The sequence below is a fragment of the Dermochelys coriacea genome, chromosome 1 (genome assembly GCF_009764565.3).
Source record: "Dermochelys coriacea isolate rDerCor1 chromosome 1, rDerCor1.pri.v4, whole genome shotgun sequence".
Lineage (NCBI taxonomy): Eukaryota > Metazoa > Chordata > Testudines > Dermochelyidae > Dermochelys > Dermochelys coriacea.
In genome coordinates, this window is record NC_050068.2 from 121,305,040 (window position 1) to 121,322,622 (window position 17,583).

General features: G+C 42.3%; 1 protein-coding gene across 1 annotated transcript in view; it reads right to left on the reverse strand.

Moving 5' to 3' along the window:
* Positions 1 to 6,004: 6,004 nt before the first annotated feature.
* Positions 6,005 to 17,583, reverse strand: part of GABRB3 (gamma-aminobutyric acid type A receptor subunit beta3) — a 162,203-nt gene continuing 150,624 nt past the window's right edge. Inside the window, exon 9 of the mRNA XM_043492362.1 lies at positions 6,005 to 6,219. Within this exon, the coding sequence (XP_043348297.1) occupies positions 6,199 to 6,219 (21 nt within the window). The 3' untranslated portion in view covers positions 6,005 to 6,198. The remainder of the gene's footprint in view (positions 6,220 to 17,583) is intronic.

Sequence of the window (17,583 nt, forward strand, 5' to 3'; positions counted from 1 at the left end):
GAGTGGGGCCAGAAGCTAGGCTCGCTGCCTGTGATGGCCCATCTAGTTTACTCAGTCTCCTGGGGCTCTGGCTCTCTCCAGCCCCTCACTCCTGGGACAGACAGCCCTCCCACCTCAATTGGGCAGGCAGGCTCCGCATCAGCTCCTCCAACCCCAGCTCTACAGGTGGCAGGTGAGTCCCGATGGGGGTGGGGGGATTAAGCAACAGGGGGTTTCAAAAAATGGAAAGTTGGCAACCCTAGACCAGAGACAAGAGGTGATGGAGACTAGGGATTAACTCCTGTGTGTAGTTGTCCAAAGGAGAAGAAAGTTGAACGAAATTAGTGCTGGGACAAGATCTGAACAGCTATTAGCTCTGTTAAACTCTTCTTTGACTGACATGGAACTGCTGCTGCATATGTACAATGGTTCAGCTACGATACTGAGCAGGTTGCACACACATTAATGAGAGTGGACTTTGCTAAGTGGTTATGTTCTCTCTACTGTGATGGCTATACAACACCAATTTCATTTGAGATACACGTGACGGTCACTTCAATTACATTTGTCAAATGTACAAAGCTCCAGTATGCCTATAGTATGCCATTGGGATGCAATTACTTTTCTGCAACCAAGTCATTAAAAAGATAAACAATAAACGGAGTGAGTATTTGGAAAAGACTAGAGATTTTGTTATTGCCTGTGGTAAGCACAGAAGTTAAATACAAGCAGAAATGGGGGGGGAGGGGAAACCACCCTAAAGGGATTATTTTCAGCAGGCAGATGGATGCACCGGCCAACAGGCACAGAATTTTTGATAGAAGATATCAAAAACTGGCATGGCAGTGAGCTCATCCTTGTTTCAATTCTCAGTCACACGGTTAAATTGGGGGCTTTTCAGCAGTTCAGGAAGCACATCTTGAAATTTGAAGGAGTGCTTTATGAGCTGATTTTTTTAAAAGATATCATTAAAAACATGAGGCGTTGGTCTTGCTGATTAGCCAAGCCCAAAGTAGCTGCTGTTCTCTTAAAATGAATGTTTTTATATGTTTAATTTAAGGCCATTTCTATGCTGGGCAGAACTCAATTTTTATATTTACAATTTTGATGGATAGTATCAGTTTAATAAAAATTGAAAACAGTTTAAAATCATTGAAATGCTGTGGGAAACTATGGGTGGGGGGATCAGACAGTTAGGTAATGACAGCAGACACAGATTCAAAAAGTTAGAGCTTGATAGCCATTAACACACCAAGTGTCAACATCGCATCAGAATATACAAAGGAAATAACCTTCAGTCAAACTGTAAGAAGTTCTCAAGCAGCATTTTTCTTTCTTTGCCTATCTAGACATTTTGATTATCTAGGGAAATATGTTTTCACCACTTTATCTGTGTGCCATGAAATTTATGAACATTTACCAATAAAATTCTAGTCCTTCCAAGTCTAATCATTTCAGTAGGGGGGAAAAAAATCAGTCCTAGCTGAAATAGCCAAGTAGGTACCAAAAGAACATTGTGTTTAGCTCAGGATTTGTTTACTTACTTGGTAAAGGTTCAATCCTACCCCCAGGAAATCAAAGACAAAATTCTTGTTAACTTAATTGGGAGCAGCATCAGGCTGCAAGTGATTCAGGATTAGAAATTAAAAGCTAACAAGCTGAGTGTTTTTCTTTGCCAAAGTGAAGAAAAAACGTTCTGCAACTGGCAAAAGTGTATGTTACTGTGACAAACGCAGTGTAGTCTGTTTTACCAGGGAAATACCAATTTTGCTACTTTTGTACTTCAGTGAATAAGTAGAGTGGTAGCCTAATATATTTTATTGGTTACCTGACCAGAACATCTAATGTATCATAAGAGTAGCATCTTGATAAAAACATCCATCATTGCTAGCAGGTGAAATAAAGCCTGTGCCACTTAGGAAATAGCAGATGAGAATCTAAGTTTACAAGATTTAATTAATGATATGGAGCTACTATGGAATCTTCAATGTTCTGGAAGCAATAGCGAGCACATTTTCACTCTGGAATTTGAGATGGAGCAATCATAGATAAACACATGGATTTTTATTCTAAAAGGTGTGTTGTCTTAGATTTCCATCAGAATTATCCCTTACCTAAATTTACAACCCAGCAGAAGTTAGCCCCCTAATTTAGTGTACTCTCTGCGCTCATGATCAGGGTTTAATACAGCTATATGTACACCTATTTGAGACATGTTATGATCTTCAAGAGAAGATATTTTTGCACCATATATGACTGAATTAGACACTCTCCCAAAGATATATTCCCTAATAACTATGCCATAGTGTTTGAAAAGCAGTTATTTTCAGACAGCATGTATATAATGTTTGTTATTAAAAGGATATTCTTTAATTCTATCGAGTAGATGTTCAAAACTAATTTATTCTCTCCTAAGAGAAGCTTTTAACGGCATCTCTTTTAAGTTTCTCTCCATTTAAAAATACCTTGTATTTACAGAGACCCTTAAGCATAAGTAGTCCAGTTTGATTTTGAATCATCAAATTGGATTGCTCATATGCTTAAAGTTAAACAGATGCTGAGAGGCCTTCTTTAATTGGGGCCAAAAAGACTCTAAAAAAGTGTGTGCGTACACACAGTGAGAAGGGACACAAGTCTTAGCAGCATGAAAAGGATTTGGTGGCATTATTTTAAAAAGCCAGGTAGGTACAATTTAGCAGGTTATTCTGCATAAATACAGGTAAAGCCTTTAACTACACCATATACCATCCTTCATTGTGTATAAGCTGCATATGCTAAGGAGCCACTGCTTTAGAGAGATTTTTAAAGTACCTGTATTAAGAATTTCCTTTATCTGGTCACTTGAAAAGCCTGTTACAAAGCTCCGATTACCAGCCCTGCAGTCATGGGCTAGAGGCCCTGTTTTCCCAGTCCAGGAAGGATTTTACATATCATATCCAGATCTCTTTCAAGCCCTTTCCTCAAGGTACAATTTATTAATTCAAACAAACAAATGTTGCAAAGTAACACAAAACAAAGCAATTTCCATAGTCAGTACAGGCTGCAGGGGCCTAGAGACCTTTCACTCTTTACCTTGCTCTGCTCCAAAACCATCACAAAAACTAGCCTCCCTTTTAGATCTCTCTTTCCAGCTGAGCTCTCAGCCCTTTATAGGCACCTCCTGATCCTCTGCTTCCCCCCTCCCCTCTGATAATTAAACAGAGATAGCTGGCCCCTTACCTTAAAGGGGTAGACCAGCCTGTTACAGGTCCTAAACAAATCACTGCTGGTCTAGGACTGAATTTTGTCTACCTTGGGCCTTTGACTATTGTGAACTTTCTGGAGGAAATTCTACATTAAAGAGTAAGGAGATGTTCCTCCAGTAGGCTGATGTATAAAATGAACAGTGTCAGTTTAAATGTGTTCTGGGATACAGAATCCTTGAAGTAGCCCTGGTAGAAATGGATTCCTGCCAAGTGTAAGACAATTCAATTTGCATGATAAATGTAATGTATCACATCGTTCTGTCCACTGATCGTATGAATGTATATACACCATGTAGGGATATCATAAAAATTACTACACTTCTGCAGTCTTTAGTTAAGACTAAATGGGACCCAGATCCAGCATAACCAAAGGACTGCACCCAGAAAATCACAATAGGCTCCACATATGTCAACCCCCCCCAAAAAAAACTGTATCTGATTTTAGTTCATAAACTTCATTAGAAAAGAACAGTCTTGTCAGTGCAAAAGTAGATGAAACAGGCAACCCTTCCTACAGAGTTTTTCACTAATCCATGCTTACTAGTCTGTACAATCTGAGCCTGGTTCACCTCTGCATTACTCCAGTTTTACCCTGACATCAGTGAAGCTACACTGAGGGAGGAGTGTTGTGATGAATTAGGCTCAGTCTCTCCTCACTTCTCAGCAAAATTTGCTAAGTCAGTGCACTAGTGCAGTCTAATTAGTAAGAATGTATCCATACAAAATACTCTACAGTACATTTAGTAATAAATTTCCAAATTCTATCAAGTAATGAACACTTAAGATTGTCAACAGACAAAATGAATAAAACAATGTTCATTTTGTGATACACTATCCTTGGTGAGGGGTTTTGTTTGTTTGTTTTTAAATTGAGTGTTCATTTGCTTTAATTCACAAACTTCAGAAATATGCAGAAGGCCTCCCAACTGTTAGTCTGACCTTTCTTTACATCATATCAGAATTTAGTATTAAATACTTAAAATAGGCATCTTCAAAAAACAGCCCTGGGAGTGCAAAACAGCACCAAATGGCTTCAGATGGTCACTGTAACTTTAAGGCAATGACTGAAAAGTGTTTGATTTATTGCATATCACTACAGGAAAGTACATCCAAACACCTAGGGGGAAAAACAACCATTAACATCCAAATGAGGAACCCATTTACCATAAAATTTTATTTGAATCAAAATATGGGCATGATAAATGGAGCATTTGAACTGCTAGGTTTCAGGAAAAAAAGAAAGAAAGTCAGAGAAACAAATACAGACATAGAAGAGGGATCAGTTATATACAATGCCTCTGTTCTCTCAATCCAGTAGGTATTGCTAGTTTGATGTGCCAAGAGACGACACCTGAACCAACATCAATTATTCCACACTGATCGCTCCATAGCTATTATGGTCGATATATTAACAGCCTTAGGTCAAAGGGTCTCAGGGATATTTCATGAAAAGGATACCAGAGAGATAAGAGGGCTCTCTCATTTAGCAGCCTTGATATCAAGGGGTGCAGAGTTGAACAGGTACAAGCTGATCAGAGGAAGATGTTCTGAGAAACTGACATTAGCCTAAAAAGGTGAGTATTTCTCTTTTCCATAACTGTAAGAATACTGGACCCTCATCTTGGCTGGGACCTCTACACACCACCACAATACAAGTTATTAGGTTAAGCAGCTATTAATTGTATAATTAGATATGGTTTATACCATTTTCCTTTGATTTTAATATAGGTGTCTCTCACTTTCTGATAAACTTTGCCTTCTTTTAAGATATCTTAGTCTGGTTTGAGGGACTTCATAACAGATCATTGTTTGGGACAAGAAACACTATGCTTCTAATCTCTGGTGAGAGACTGAAGGGCAAAGGACTGGCCGTCTTTAGAAGGTGTTGCCAAAATGTTCACATGGTCAGTAAGATTCACAGGTAAAGACTGGAGACCAATAAGAGTGATGGAATAGAAGATAAAAGGTAACAAAAATCAATAGGCTTACTTTGCTAATTCAACTGTTATACGATATCCTCCAGCTATTAGACCACACGAAAAGGCTTCCAGTCACTCTAAGAAAATAATGTGACATGCATCATGCTGGCCTAGGAAGATAGCAGTGACCAGGGTAACAAAGATGTGTTTGACTCACAAATTAGCCTTCTGGTGGGACACAAAATGAGCTCCTATGGAAATAATAAAAGTGACTGATTTCCTGCTTTATGAAGCCATAAATATGTTGCTTTATTTACTGCCAGTTCTCCTGCAGTCTCTGAATTGTTAGGACTCATTTATTTTCATGTAAAGTTTCAAATTTAAACTGACAGTAAAGTAAATGAAACAAAAAGAAAGCTAGTGTGGTAGAGCTTCACATAAACTGTGTAGCACTTTGTACAAAAATGAAAGTTATTAGTTAGAATAAAATTGATATGTAATTGTAGACTCATAGAAGATCAGTGTTGGAAGGGACCTCAGGAGGTCATCTAGTCCAACCCCCTGCTCAAAGCAGGCCCAATCCCCAACAATAGTAATAGTCCCCTGGTTCTGAATTGATGGGCCAGGCCAGGCCAGCTATCATGTATGAAGCCATACCCATTGATGTCTTCATACCCAAGACTTTCCTTAGAAAAAGGATACAGAAAATGCCTCCGCCTACCTCTGTGCTTTCCCACACAGTTATTCATTTATCATGGCAATAATTTTCTCAAAGTATCCCAGGTTATAAATATGTCCAAACCACGAAATTCATAAGATATCCTCTTAGGATAAGCTGAATATTTTCAAACTCTCTGTGCTGTAGCAATTCTAACATTGGTCAAAAGGTGTGCTTGAGGTAGTCCTGGATACCGTACAGTATATCAGCAATATTTCAGGTAGATCCAAATATGAAGCTTCTCCTCTTTTTTTTTTTTTTTTCTGACTAGGGTTGGTATAACCACTCTGAAAGTACCAGAAAAAAAGGCTGGGGGGAGACTTTGTGTATGCTCTTCTCACTTTCCCACATCACCAACCTGTTATTGTAAAATTAACTAATGAGTTCTAATTCCTTTGACTCCTTATTGTAAGGACAAGGCACCATCAGTGACAACTCCATGGGTGCTCCGGGGCTGGAGCACCCACCGGCAGCCCCCCAATCAGCTCCTCCCCCTCCTCCTTCCCCTCCTCCCAGTGCCTCCCACCCACCAGCGGCCCTACTGATCAGCTCCTCCCCCTCCCTGGAGAGTCTCTCACCCGCCAGTGACCTGCCAATCAGCACCTCCCCCTCCCTCCCGCTGAGATTAGCTGTTCCACAGCATGCAGGAGGCACGGGGGAGGTGGGGGTGGAACAGGGTGGGAAGAAGCAGGGCAGGGGTGGGGCATTGGAGGAAGAGATAGAGTGGAGATGGGGCCCGGGGCAGAGCTGTGGGTTGAGCATCCCCCAGAACACTAGAAAGTTGGCACCTATGCAAGGCATACAATTTATCTAGGCATTCATAGATTTTAAGGCCAGAACAGTGGCGGTAGTGGCAGTAAACTATTGTGATGTCTGACTAACCCTGATGTCTGTTAGCTAAATGTTAACCATCCAAAGCTTATATGTTGCTGTCTTTCCTTCCTCTGCTGTCTTCCTCACAGTCAGTAGGGGCAGCTGCAGAAGCAGCCAAAGTAGGGACTGTCACACTGGGGTGAAGAGAAAAGGGGTAAAATGGGGCCCAAACAGGGCCACCCTTCTCCCCATCACCCCCTGACCTAGAACTGTAGAGGGGAGACCCCTACACACACACTCTGGGGAAACTAAGACCCAGATGGTGCATCTCCATCACCCCATGGCCGTGGGGAAAATGCCAAATTCCAATAGAAGCAGAAGCAGCCAAAGCAGGGACCCTTGGACATTCAGAGACATTTCTGCAGTCTTGACTGGGCTTTCTCTGCCCTGTGCTGATGGGCTGCTTGCTCCTTCCCTCCCACCTAGTCTTTTCATCTCAGTTTCAGTCACACCTACCCCTTTTACCCTCTCCTCCCTGCCCTGTCCCCTTCCCTTTTTTCCCCTTCATTCCATTTAGCTTATCTCCTTCTAAGTAACATCACCCAAATAAATGAATAAGTCATGGAACTAACATGCTCTTTGCTGCCATCACATTGCTCACTCAGCTTGCCTGGTCTACCCCTTCCTCCACCTTGTATCTGCCCTGTCTATTTAGATTGTAAGATCTTCAAGGCAGGGATGGTCTCTATTGTGGTTACTGTACATGGCTCTTTTTGTACAGTGCCTAGCACAATGGGGACCCACTCTTGGTTAGCCCTTTGGAACTACCGTAATTAACATGATTACTACTACTAATAATAATAAAATGTGCTTTTAGTTAATTATGTTCCTTTGTCTGCCCATATGGTGCCAGCACACTTTCCTCCCCTTAAAAGTCTCTTCCAATAGTTTCATACAGAAGTTGATACAATGGAAGAAGATTGAGCCCTTCTGCACCTCCTTTCTTGATATCTATTTTCCACAAGAATGCTTTGTCCCTATCTAATTCTCTTACTTTCCTCCTTCCTGGCTACTGGGTGTCCCGTTAGAGTGAAACCTGGCCCCATTGAAGTCAACGACAGAACACCCAATGAATTCAACAGAGCTAGGATTTCATCTTTCATCTAGACTCTTACACTCGCTGTCTGACTAGCGCAGTGTTTCTTTCCGTTTTCAACTTTCCTTGGCAGTTGAGTTTAAACAACTCAATGTTTCAAGTATTTCAAAAACCATTATGGGGACAGGTGGATCCAGTTTGGTCATCAACCCCAATTTAGAGGCAGCAGCAATGCCCTCACTTGTAACTCATTTTGACATGCAGTAAACTCTTGGTATACATCTGTTGGACCTGGGAGATGTCCAGATATTTATAAGCACTTGGGATAGCAAAAGTTCAAGAAGGTATTTCTGCTTCATAATTACCCACACTAAAATGGTGAGCATAACAAATGGGTGATTTTTAAAATTGTTAAACAATCTTAAGTGGAGTTTATTGGCAAATGTCCCAGTGTTGTCTCACTGCAACATATCACATCAGCATGTATCAGTCACTCTGCCTCAGATCCTTTAATATGGACTAGAATAGCTATCACCAGGAACATTGCAAGTTAGGTATGCTGTAGGTTTGTAAGAGGGTTTGATATTGTGTGTATCAGCTGTTTTTGGTTTGTTTGTTTTGTTTTTGTGGTGTTAGAACCTGAAATTACCCATGAAAATTGGGGATATTTTCCATTGTTACATTCAAAACATGCAGAATTCACCTGGTTATGAGTTCCCATTAGAATGAATGGGTTTTGTCACAACTTTCTGAGCTCTGAAGCATTTGACTAACAGAGAAGGTAATAGAAATTAATAGTGAGGAGAAGCAGAACACCATATTAGACATTGAGGAAAGATTAAATCTTTGTCTCTTGTCAGCTGCTGGCTTTTTGTTCATAGTCTTGCTTCTGCTGAACTGAGGGAGAGAATGACCAGCATGGCAGCCATGTTAAAAATTGCAGGAAGGAGGAACATGACAGCTCACTGCCCTAGACAATATCGCTAGAGGAGCAGACTAGGAGGTCATCATGCCTGCTACTTTCCAGACAGATCAACGAGTGTGATTGGCCACACTGGCTCATGGTTGGAAGTAAAAAAACAAACAAACAAACCATGAAACTGCTGGAGAAAGGTGAAGAGTGGCAGTTTCCAACCAACCCTAAAACTCAAAGGAAAATTTGGCTGCATCTGGAGCATCAATCAAAATTTTGGGCCAGGGAGTAAGATGGTGTGTGTGGGGGAAGAACACGAACCTATGCAGATCAAAGCCAAAAGGAAATGAATATATTTGCATGGACCTCTGCAGAGCAAAATGGCTGCCATGCTCTAGAAGTCACACCTAAGCCTGTACCTGTTCCTCCCAATCTTGTACACCTTGTTCCTCCCAATCTAGGAGTCAGTGGTCACATGTGCTCAGAAGAGAGGCACCACAACAAGCTCTCTTTCACAGTGCAAGCTTCTCACTGAGTTTTCTATTAACAGTCTAAATTCTGAAGTGGTGTCTTAGCTCGTCCTAGGCAATTTCTTCACAGATAGCCATATCAGCAGCTAGATAAAGACAGGCAGAACATCAAGAACTGTTGTCAAAAACAAATTTCATTTTTCTGTTTGACCTGTTTTACATTGGAAATTTATGAAAATGGTAATGGCACGTATTAGCAGGTAACAAGCCTACTTCCACAGCTATTCTGACCCTGAGGAACCATAACTGGTATGCCATTAGGTTGATTACTAGTGTTTCAAAGCAGCAGACTAGATCAAAACATACTACAGAAATTTTAGTGAGTAGTACTCAGGTCCACATAAAACTTAGTGCATAGCAGGCTAGTGAAGGGTAGATTTATACCCCAGTTTGCTGAAACTGTGTTAATATAGACAAGCCCTAGAAATCATGCCTGGGATCTCTTCTAGGAAACAACAATCTGTGCACAAAAGGCTTCATCTCTCTTAAGGAGAGACAGAGGCTGGCTTCTACTGAGTTTCCTAAACTGTGCCTATCACCATAGTATCATAGTACCTTGATTCCTGATGGCCTTGTCCAATACCATCAAGGTACTTATCTTCTCTTGGTGCCACACTGGCATATGTCTGTTTTCTCCCAGCACCTTTTAGGGAAGTATTTGGGCAAAACCAGTCAACCATTATTAGTGGTAAAAGAAGAGTAATATAAAAAATCAAGAAAAAAGAAAAGGAGTACTTATTGCACCTTAGCAACTAACAAATTTATTTGAGCATAAGCTTTCGTGAGCTACAGCTCACTTCATTGGACGCATTGAGTGGAAAATACAGTGGGAAGATTTATATAGATAGAGAACGTGAAACAATGGGTGTTACCATACACACTGTAACGAGAGTGATCGCTTAAGGTGAGCTATTACCAGCAGGAGGAGGGGGGAGGGGAGAAACATTTTGTAGTGATAATCAAGGTGGGCCATTTCCAGCAGTTGACAAGAACATCTGAGGAACAGTGGGGGGTGTGGGGAGGAATAAACATGGGGAAATAGTTTTACTTTGTGTAATGACCCATCCACTCCCAGTCTCTATTCAAGCCTAAGTTAATTTGTATCCAGTTTGCAAATTAATTCCAATTCAGCAGTCTCTCCTTGTAGTCTGTTTTTGAAGTTTTTTGTTGAAGAATTGCAACTTTTAGGTCTGTAATCGAGTGACCAAAAAGATTGAAGTGTTCTCTGACTGTTTTTTTTAATGTTATAATTCTTGACATCTGATTTGTGTCCATTTATTCTTTTACGTAGAGACTGTCCAGTTTGGCCAATGTACATGGCAGAGGGGCATTGCTGGCACATGATGGCATATACCACATTGGTAGATGTGCAGGTGAACGAGCCTCCGATAGTGTGGCTGATGTGATTAGGCCCTATGATGGTGTCCCCTGAATAGATATGTGGACACAGTTGGCAACAGGCTTTGTTGCAAGGATTGGTTCTTGGGTTAGTGGTTCTGTTGTGTGGTGTGTGGTTGCTGGTGAGTATTTGCTTCAGGTTGGGGGACTGTCTGAAATGTTATACTCATTTGCATTCCATGTCAGGAATTAGATTCTAAAAACCCACAATGGCAGCTGGGATAAGTACTATTGCCCTGTAAGAAAGTGATGTGCCTACTTTCATACTATATAACATAGCTTGCAACTTCTGCCATTTTAAGGTTTGATTTGCCCATGATACTGTAAAACTAGGGCTTCTAAAGGAATCCAAACATTGTCAATCTGTAATAATAAAGTGCTCTCTGCAGTGTAGCTGACCTCATATACAACGTCTTTTCAAGGTCCATTATAAGCACCTGTGTATTGGCAGTGGACCCCGAAAAGCCAGCAGTAACAAATAAACGTACTGCATATAGAACTAATGAATAGTTCACTTGAACTGACTGCAGACCTGGCTCCTAACTGAGCAAGGTGCAGTCATAATGCAAACCTCGTGACTCAGCTCTGCCAAAGAACTTCATACTGACCTGCTGTGCCAGCGCTGGATTTCACCGAAGCAAATGGTACAATAGTATAGGGTACAGAGTGGCTTGTAGGCTTCCCTAAAGCCAAGGGGAGCTGAAGGCACTCGCTACCTCTCAGGGCTTGGTAAGTGGACTATATGGATAAGACTGACACTCATAAAACTCATTTTGCTCATTGCAAGACTGGTGTTCAGTTCTAAAATATTTCTGTGTTATGCAACCACCCAACTTAGCTTGGCCTGTTGCTTTATATTAATTGTGTAAACACTAAGGCTGCCCAGAAATTGAGTACAGCAAACCCCTACGGTGCCAGTAGCATTCCACATGTACTGCGACTTGGAGGGAAGTACTGTAGGTGCTACTGCAGCTAAGCACTCTCCTTAGTGGGCTCTAATAACTACTCAGGCACATGGCTAAGGGAAAGGGTATTTTACTGCATCAGGCAGGGAACATCTGCAAGGTAGAGACGATTAAACAGTGACCATTCAAAGTGAGTCATAGCAGTTTTGTTTGAGCCCTTAGGGCAGTCCAGCTGGGACTCTTCAGGACTAGCGTCTGGGGTGCCTCTCCAGTTCAGTCTCTATTCAAAGCAAATAGGCATTTGCATGTTTCCTAGCTAGGGTCAGTTAGTGTCTCTCATTGGGATTCCTTCTCACTGGCTTCCTGCCCAGGTGCTGCTCCTCCCCTGTAAGTCCTACACAGACGTTGCATCAGAAGAAGACAGGCAGATAGCATGGGGACAGAAATGATGGAGGAATGGAAGAAGAACGAAAATGAGTGAGGGGATCAGAAAAGAGATTGGAGGAGGGATGAAGAAAAGACTGACAATGGGGAGGAGGAGAGTATGTCAGAGTCAATGTTCAGGAACAGAAAAATAAAAGGAAGAGATGAGAACAAATAGAGAGGAAGAGGCTAAATGAAGAAGAGGTAGAAAAATGGCCAAGAAAAACAAGAAAAAATCAAGCCCACCAGAAAGGAAGCATCTACTCTGTCACTGACAAAAAGAAAAGGAGTACTTGTGGCACCTTAGAGACTAACAAATTTATTAGAGCATAAGCTTTCGTGAGCTACAGCTCACTTCATCGGATGCATTTGGTGGAAAAAAACAGAGGAGAGATTTATATACACACACACAGAGAACATGAAACAATGGGTTTATCATACACACTGTAAGGAGAGTGATCACTTAAGATAAGCCATCACCAACAGCAAGGGGGGGAAAGGAGGAAAACCTTCCATGGTGACAAGCAGGTAGGCTAATTCCAGCAGTTAACAAGAATATCAGAGGAACAGTGGGGGGTGGGGTGGGAGGGAGAAATACCATGGGGAAATAGTTTTACTTTGTGTAATGACTCATCCATTCCCAGGCTCTATTCAAGCCTAAGTTAATTGTATCCAGTTTGCAAATTAATTCCAATTCAGCAGTCTCTTGTTGGAGTCTGTTTTTGAAGCTTTTTTGTTGAAGGATAGCCACTCTTAAGTCTGTGATCGAGTGACCAAAGAGATTGAAGTGTTCTCGAACTGATTTCTGAATGTTATAATTCTTGACGTCTGATTTGTGTCCATTCATTCTTTTACGTAGAGACTGTCCAGTTTGGCCAATGTACATGTCAGAGGGGCATTGCTGGCACATGATGGCATATATCACATTGGTAGATGCGCAGGTGAACGAGCCTCTGATAGTGTGGCTGATGTGATTAGGCCCTATGATGGTATCCCCTGAATAGATATGTGGACAGAGTTGGCAACGGGCTTTGTTGCAAGGATAGGTTCCTGGGTTAGTGGTTCTGTTGTGTGGTGTGTGGTTGCTGGTGAGTATTTGCTTCAGATTGGGGGGCTGTCTGTAAGCAAGGACTGGTCTATCTCCCAAGATCTGAGAGAGCGATGACAAAGGAGGTGCTGTCGTCATCATGAATAGGTCGGAGTATGAACAAGAGGCTACTAGGCAGCTCTCCAACACCACTTTCTACAAGCCATTACCCTCTGATCCCACTGAGAGTTACCAAAAGAAACTACAGCATTTGCTCAAGAAACTCCCTGAAAAAGCACAAGAACAAATCCGCACAGACACACCCCTGGAGCCCCGACCTGGGGTATTCTATCTGATACCCAAGATCCATAAACCTGGAAATCCTGGACGCCCCATCATCTCAGGCATTGGCACCCTGACAGCAGGATTGTCTGGCTATGTAGACTCCCTCCTCAGGCCCTTCGTTACCAGCACTCCCAGCTATCTTCGAGACACCACCGATTTCCTGAGGAAACTACAGTCCATTGGTGATCTTCCTAAAAACACCATCCTAGCCACTATGGATGTAGAAGACCTCTACACCAACATTCCACACAAAGATGGACTACAAGCCGTCAGGAACAGTATCCCCGATACTGTCACGGCTAACCTGGTGGCAGAACTTTGTGACTTTGTCCTGACCCATAACTATTTCACATTTGGGGACATGTATACCTTCAAATCAGCGGCACTGCGATGGGTACCCGCATGGCCCCACAGTATGCCAACATTTTTATGGCTGACTTAGAACAACGCTTCCTCAGCTCTCGTCCCCTAATGCCCCTACTCTACTTGCGCTACATTGATGACATCTTCATCATCTGGACCCATGGAAAAGAAGCTCTTGAGGAATTCCACCATGATTTCAACAATTTCCATCCCACCATCAACCTCAGCCTGGACCAGTCCACACAAGAGATCCACTTCCTGGACACTACGGTGCTAATAAGCGATGGTCACATAAACACCACCCTATATCGGAAACCTACTGACCGCTATTCCTACCTACATGCCTCTAGCTTTCATCCAGATCATACCACTCGATCCATTGTCTACAGCCAAGCGCTACGATATAACCGCATTTGCTCCAACCCCTCAGACAGAGACAAACACCTACAAGATCTCTATCATGCATTCCTACAACTACAATACCCACCTGCTGAAGTGAAGAAAGAGATTGACAGAGCCAGAAGAGTACCCAGAAGTCACCTACTACAGGACAGGCCCAACAAAGAAAACAACAGAATGCCACTAGCCATCACCTTCAGCCCCCAACTAAAACCTCTCCAATGCATCATCAAGGATCTACAACCTATCCTGAAGGATGAGCCATCGCTCTCTCAGATCTTGGGAGATAGACCAGTCCTTGCTTACAGACAGCCCCCCAATCTGAAGCAAATACTCACCAGCAACCACACACCACACAACAGAACCACTAACCCAGGAACCTATCCTTGCAACAAAGCCCGTTGCCAACTCTGTCCACATATCTATTCAGGGGATACCATCATAGGGCCTAATCACATCAACCACACTATCAGAGGCTCGTTCACCTGCGCATCTACCAATGTGATATATGCCATCATGTGCCAGCAATGCCCCTCTGCCATGTACATTGGCCAAACTGGACAGTCTCTACGTAAAAGAATGAATGGACACAAATCAGACGTCAAGAATTATAACATTCAAAAACCAGTCAGAGAACACTTCAATCTCTCTGGTCACTCGATCACAGACCTAAGAGTGGCTATACTTCAACTAAAAAGCTTCAAAAACAGACTCCAACAAGAGACTACTGAATTGGAATTAATTTGCAAACTGGATACAATTAACTTAGGCTTGAATAGAGACTGGGAATGGATGAGTCATTACACAAAGTAAAACTATTTCCCCATGGTATTTCTCCCCCCCCACGCCACCCCCCACTGTTCCTCTGATATTCTTGTTAACTGCTGGAATTAGCCTACCTGCTTGTCACCATGGAAGGTTTTCCTCCTTTCCCCCCCCTGCTGTTGGTGATGGCTTATCTTAAGTGATCACTCTCCTTACAGTGTGTATGATAAACCCATTGTTTCATGTTCTCTGTGTGTGTGTATATAAATCTCTCCTCTGTTTTTTCCACCAAATGCATCCGATGAAGTGAGCTGTAGCTCACGAAAGCTTATGCTCTAATAAATTTGTTAGTCTCTAAGGTGCCACAAGTACTCCTTTTCTTTTTGCGAATACAGACTAACACGGCTGCTACTCTGAAATCTGTCACTGACAGGCACTGCTAATTTGGGAAAGCTGACTGAGGTGCTGGGAAAGGGCAGGATCAATAGAAGAGGCTCAGTTTTACTAATTCCAATGAAATCAGTGCTTGCGAAATATGGCAGATTAAGATTCTTTGAGTGTGAGGACCACAGCCCTCTTCTGGATAGACCACCACAAGAAAGTAGCTTTGTCTCCACATGTGTTCAGGCTGTGATCTTGCTGATGGGAATGCCAATGAAGGAGCCAGTTAGCCCAAGTGGTTGTGGTGGCTTTTGTGCTGTGGACAGCTATCCACCAGGAATTGGATCATTTAGTGGTTGTTTTTCTTATTGTAGCTAAGGGTATTAAAAAGTCTTTTCAAGAAATGCAATTGACAATCAGCTAGAGTTGCATGCTAAGTAGGTCACTTAATTTTAAACAGAAATTCTGCCAAAAATTATATACTTTTTATATGATCACAATATGCTTGCTAAATTTGCTGTACCATGATGCTTGGCAACACAGGAAGGCCTTCATCCTTTCCACCTGATGCGATTTCCTATCCCTCATTTACAATCACTTTAATTTTTCTTTCCACTTTCAGAGCAATGTAATTGGGCCTGAGTGTAAATGAGAATAGAGTCCTGAGTGTCTCCTTTTTATACACCGTAAAGCAATGCACATTTTTGGCCAAAACTCACTCACTTTTCTCAAGAGTCATCTCATTGTCACTGGATAAAGTATAAAAATAGCATAGTCAATCCAATCAGCCCCTAGAAGAAGGTAAGCATTTTTTTCATTCCCAAATGAGTTAAATAACAATAAGGCTGATCTCTCATAGCAAATGTTGAATTCCCAGGTATTTTGATGAACTGGACCCTTCAAAATTAATTCTTCTAAATGACATCTAGTGTGGAGATCTTCTCTGAGCAGCCCACCTGCCATAAAAAGCACAGGTGTAAATCCCACCTGTGCTTTCTTTTCTGTCCACCCTGGCATTGAAATTTAGGAGGCCAGGCCTTGTCTGTGTAGCTCCTGTAGGGCACAGAGCTAAGCTCAATAGAAGCTCCTAGGGACCTAGTAGACAAAAGAGGGATGGGGCTGTTGTAGCAGTGCTGGGTCAGAAGGTCTGCTAGTGTTTTTTATTTATCCTCTTGCCATCACCCCAACCCTCAGCAGAGGGAGCCTGAGGGGCCAGATATTCAGAGATGCTCAGCACTTGCAGCTACCATTGACTGTAGTTGGATTTGCTCAGCATCTCTGAAAATCAGGTCATAGGACTGCAGCAGTTGTATGGCTTGGGCAGGGAGGATTCCTTTTCCATTGCTGTACTTCTCTGGTTCAGGGGGAAGAATTTGGTCCCTGTTGATGGCTGAACAATGAAGTGTGTGATGTTGGTGGTTCTAAATGATAATCAGCCTTTAATTAGGTGGGCATAGCAGCAGGCCTCATCAAAATTTAACAGGTCATCAGTCTCCTATCAAGAATCGTGTGTGGATGAAAGTGTAGCAACAATTCCAAGTTCTTGCCATGATGAGCTTGTGCCTATAAATGCATATTGGCAGAGCATAGCCAGACACATGCCAGAACCATATGTTTCCATATGAGGTAGCTTGGGTATGTCCTCACTGCCCAGTTAGTCTGAGCTATAGCTGGACATTGTCCCTAATCACCCCTTTTATCCCCACAGAAAAACCTTAAACCCAAGGTTGGAAGCATGGTGGAGGGTGTAGGTTTAAATTCAGATTTTGCTTCAATCTGTGCTGGCAACTTGCCTAATTTGCAATGATGATGCAGGCTAATCAAGCCCAGTGCTGTTAATCTTCCATTGCTATCCCACAATGGTAATCACTTGGGCTGTATTTTCTTATCTACCACCTCCTTTCTTCTTCACTATAAGTCACCTACAAAGTTAATTCTCATACTGTTTGGACAGTGTACCGGCCAAAGAATGCACTATGTGCCTCCATGATGTTTTGTCCTCAACCAGGTATTATGAAGTAGAATGCCTGTAAGGGACAGGTATCTGTTGACACCGTCCAACCACTGTGCTTTAGGTCTTCAGGGGGCGGGGGAGGGAGTCTTTTCTATCCTGCTTTCACTGGATTGAAGTCAAAGCCAACTCTCACAGGGAAGTTGGAGGCATTCAGAGCAAAAGACCATACTGCCTTAGGGAACATTGGTGGATAACATGGGCTGCATTGAGCAAGAACTTGAAGTCCACACCCCAATAGGGCCATCAGCAATGGGGCGCTTCATCAAGAGCATCTTCCACACAAACACCTTGGTAACTAGAGAGATGAAAGTTTAGTGGTCGTATCTTGACCTATGGGACTGAAATGTGAT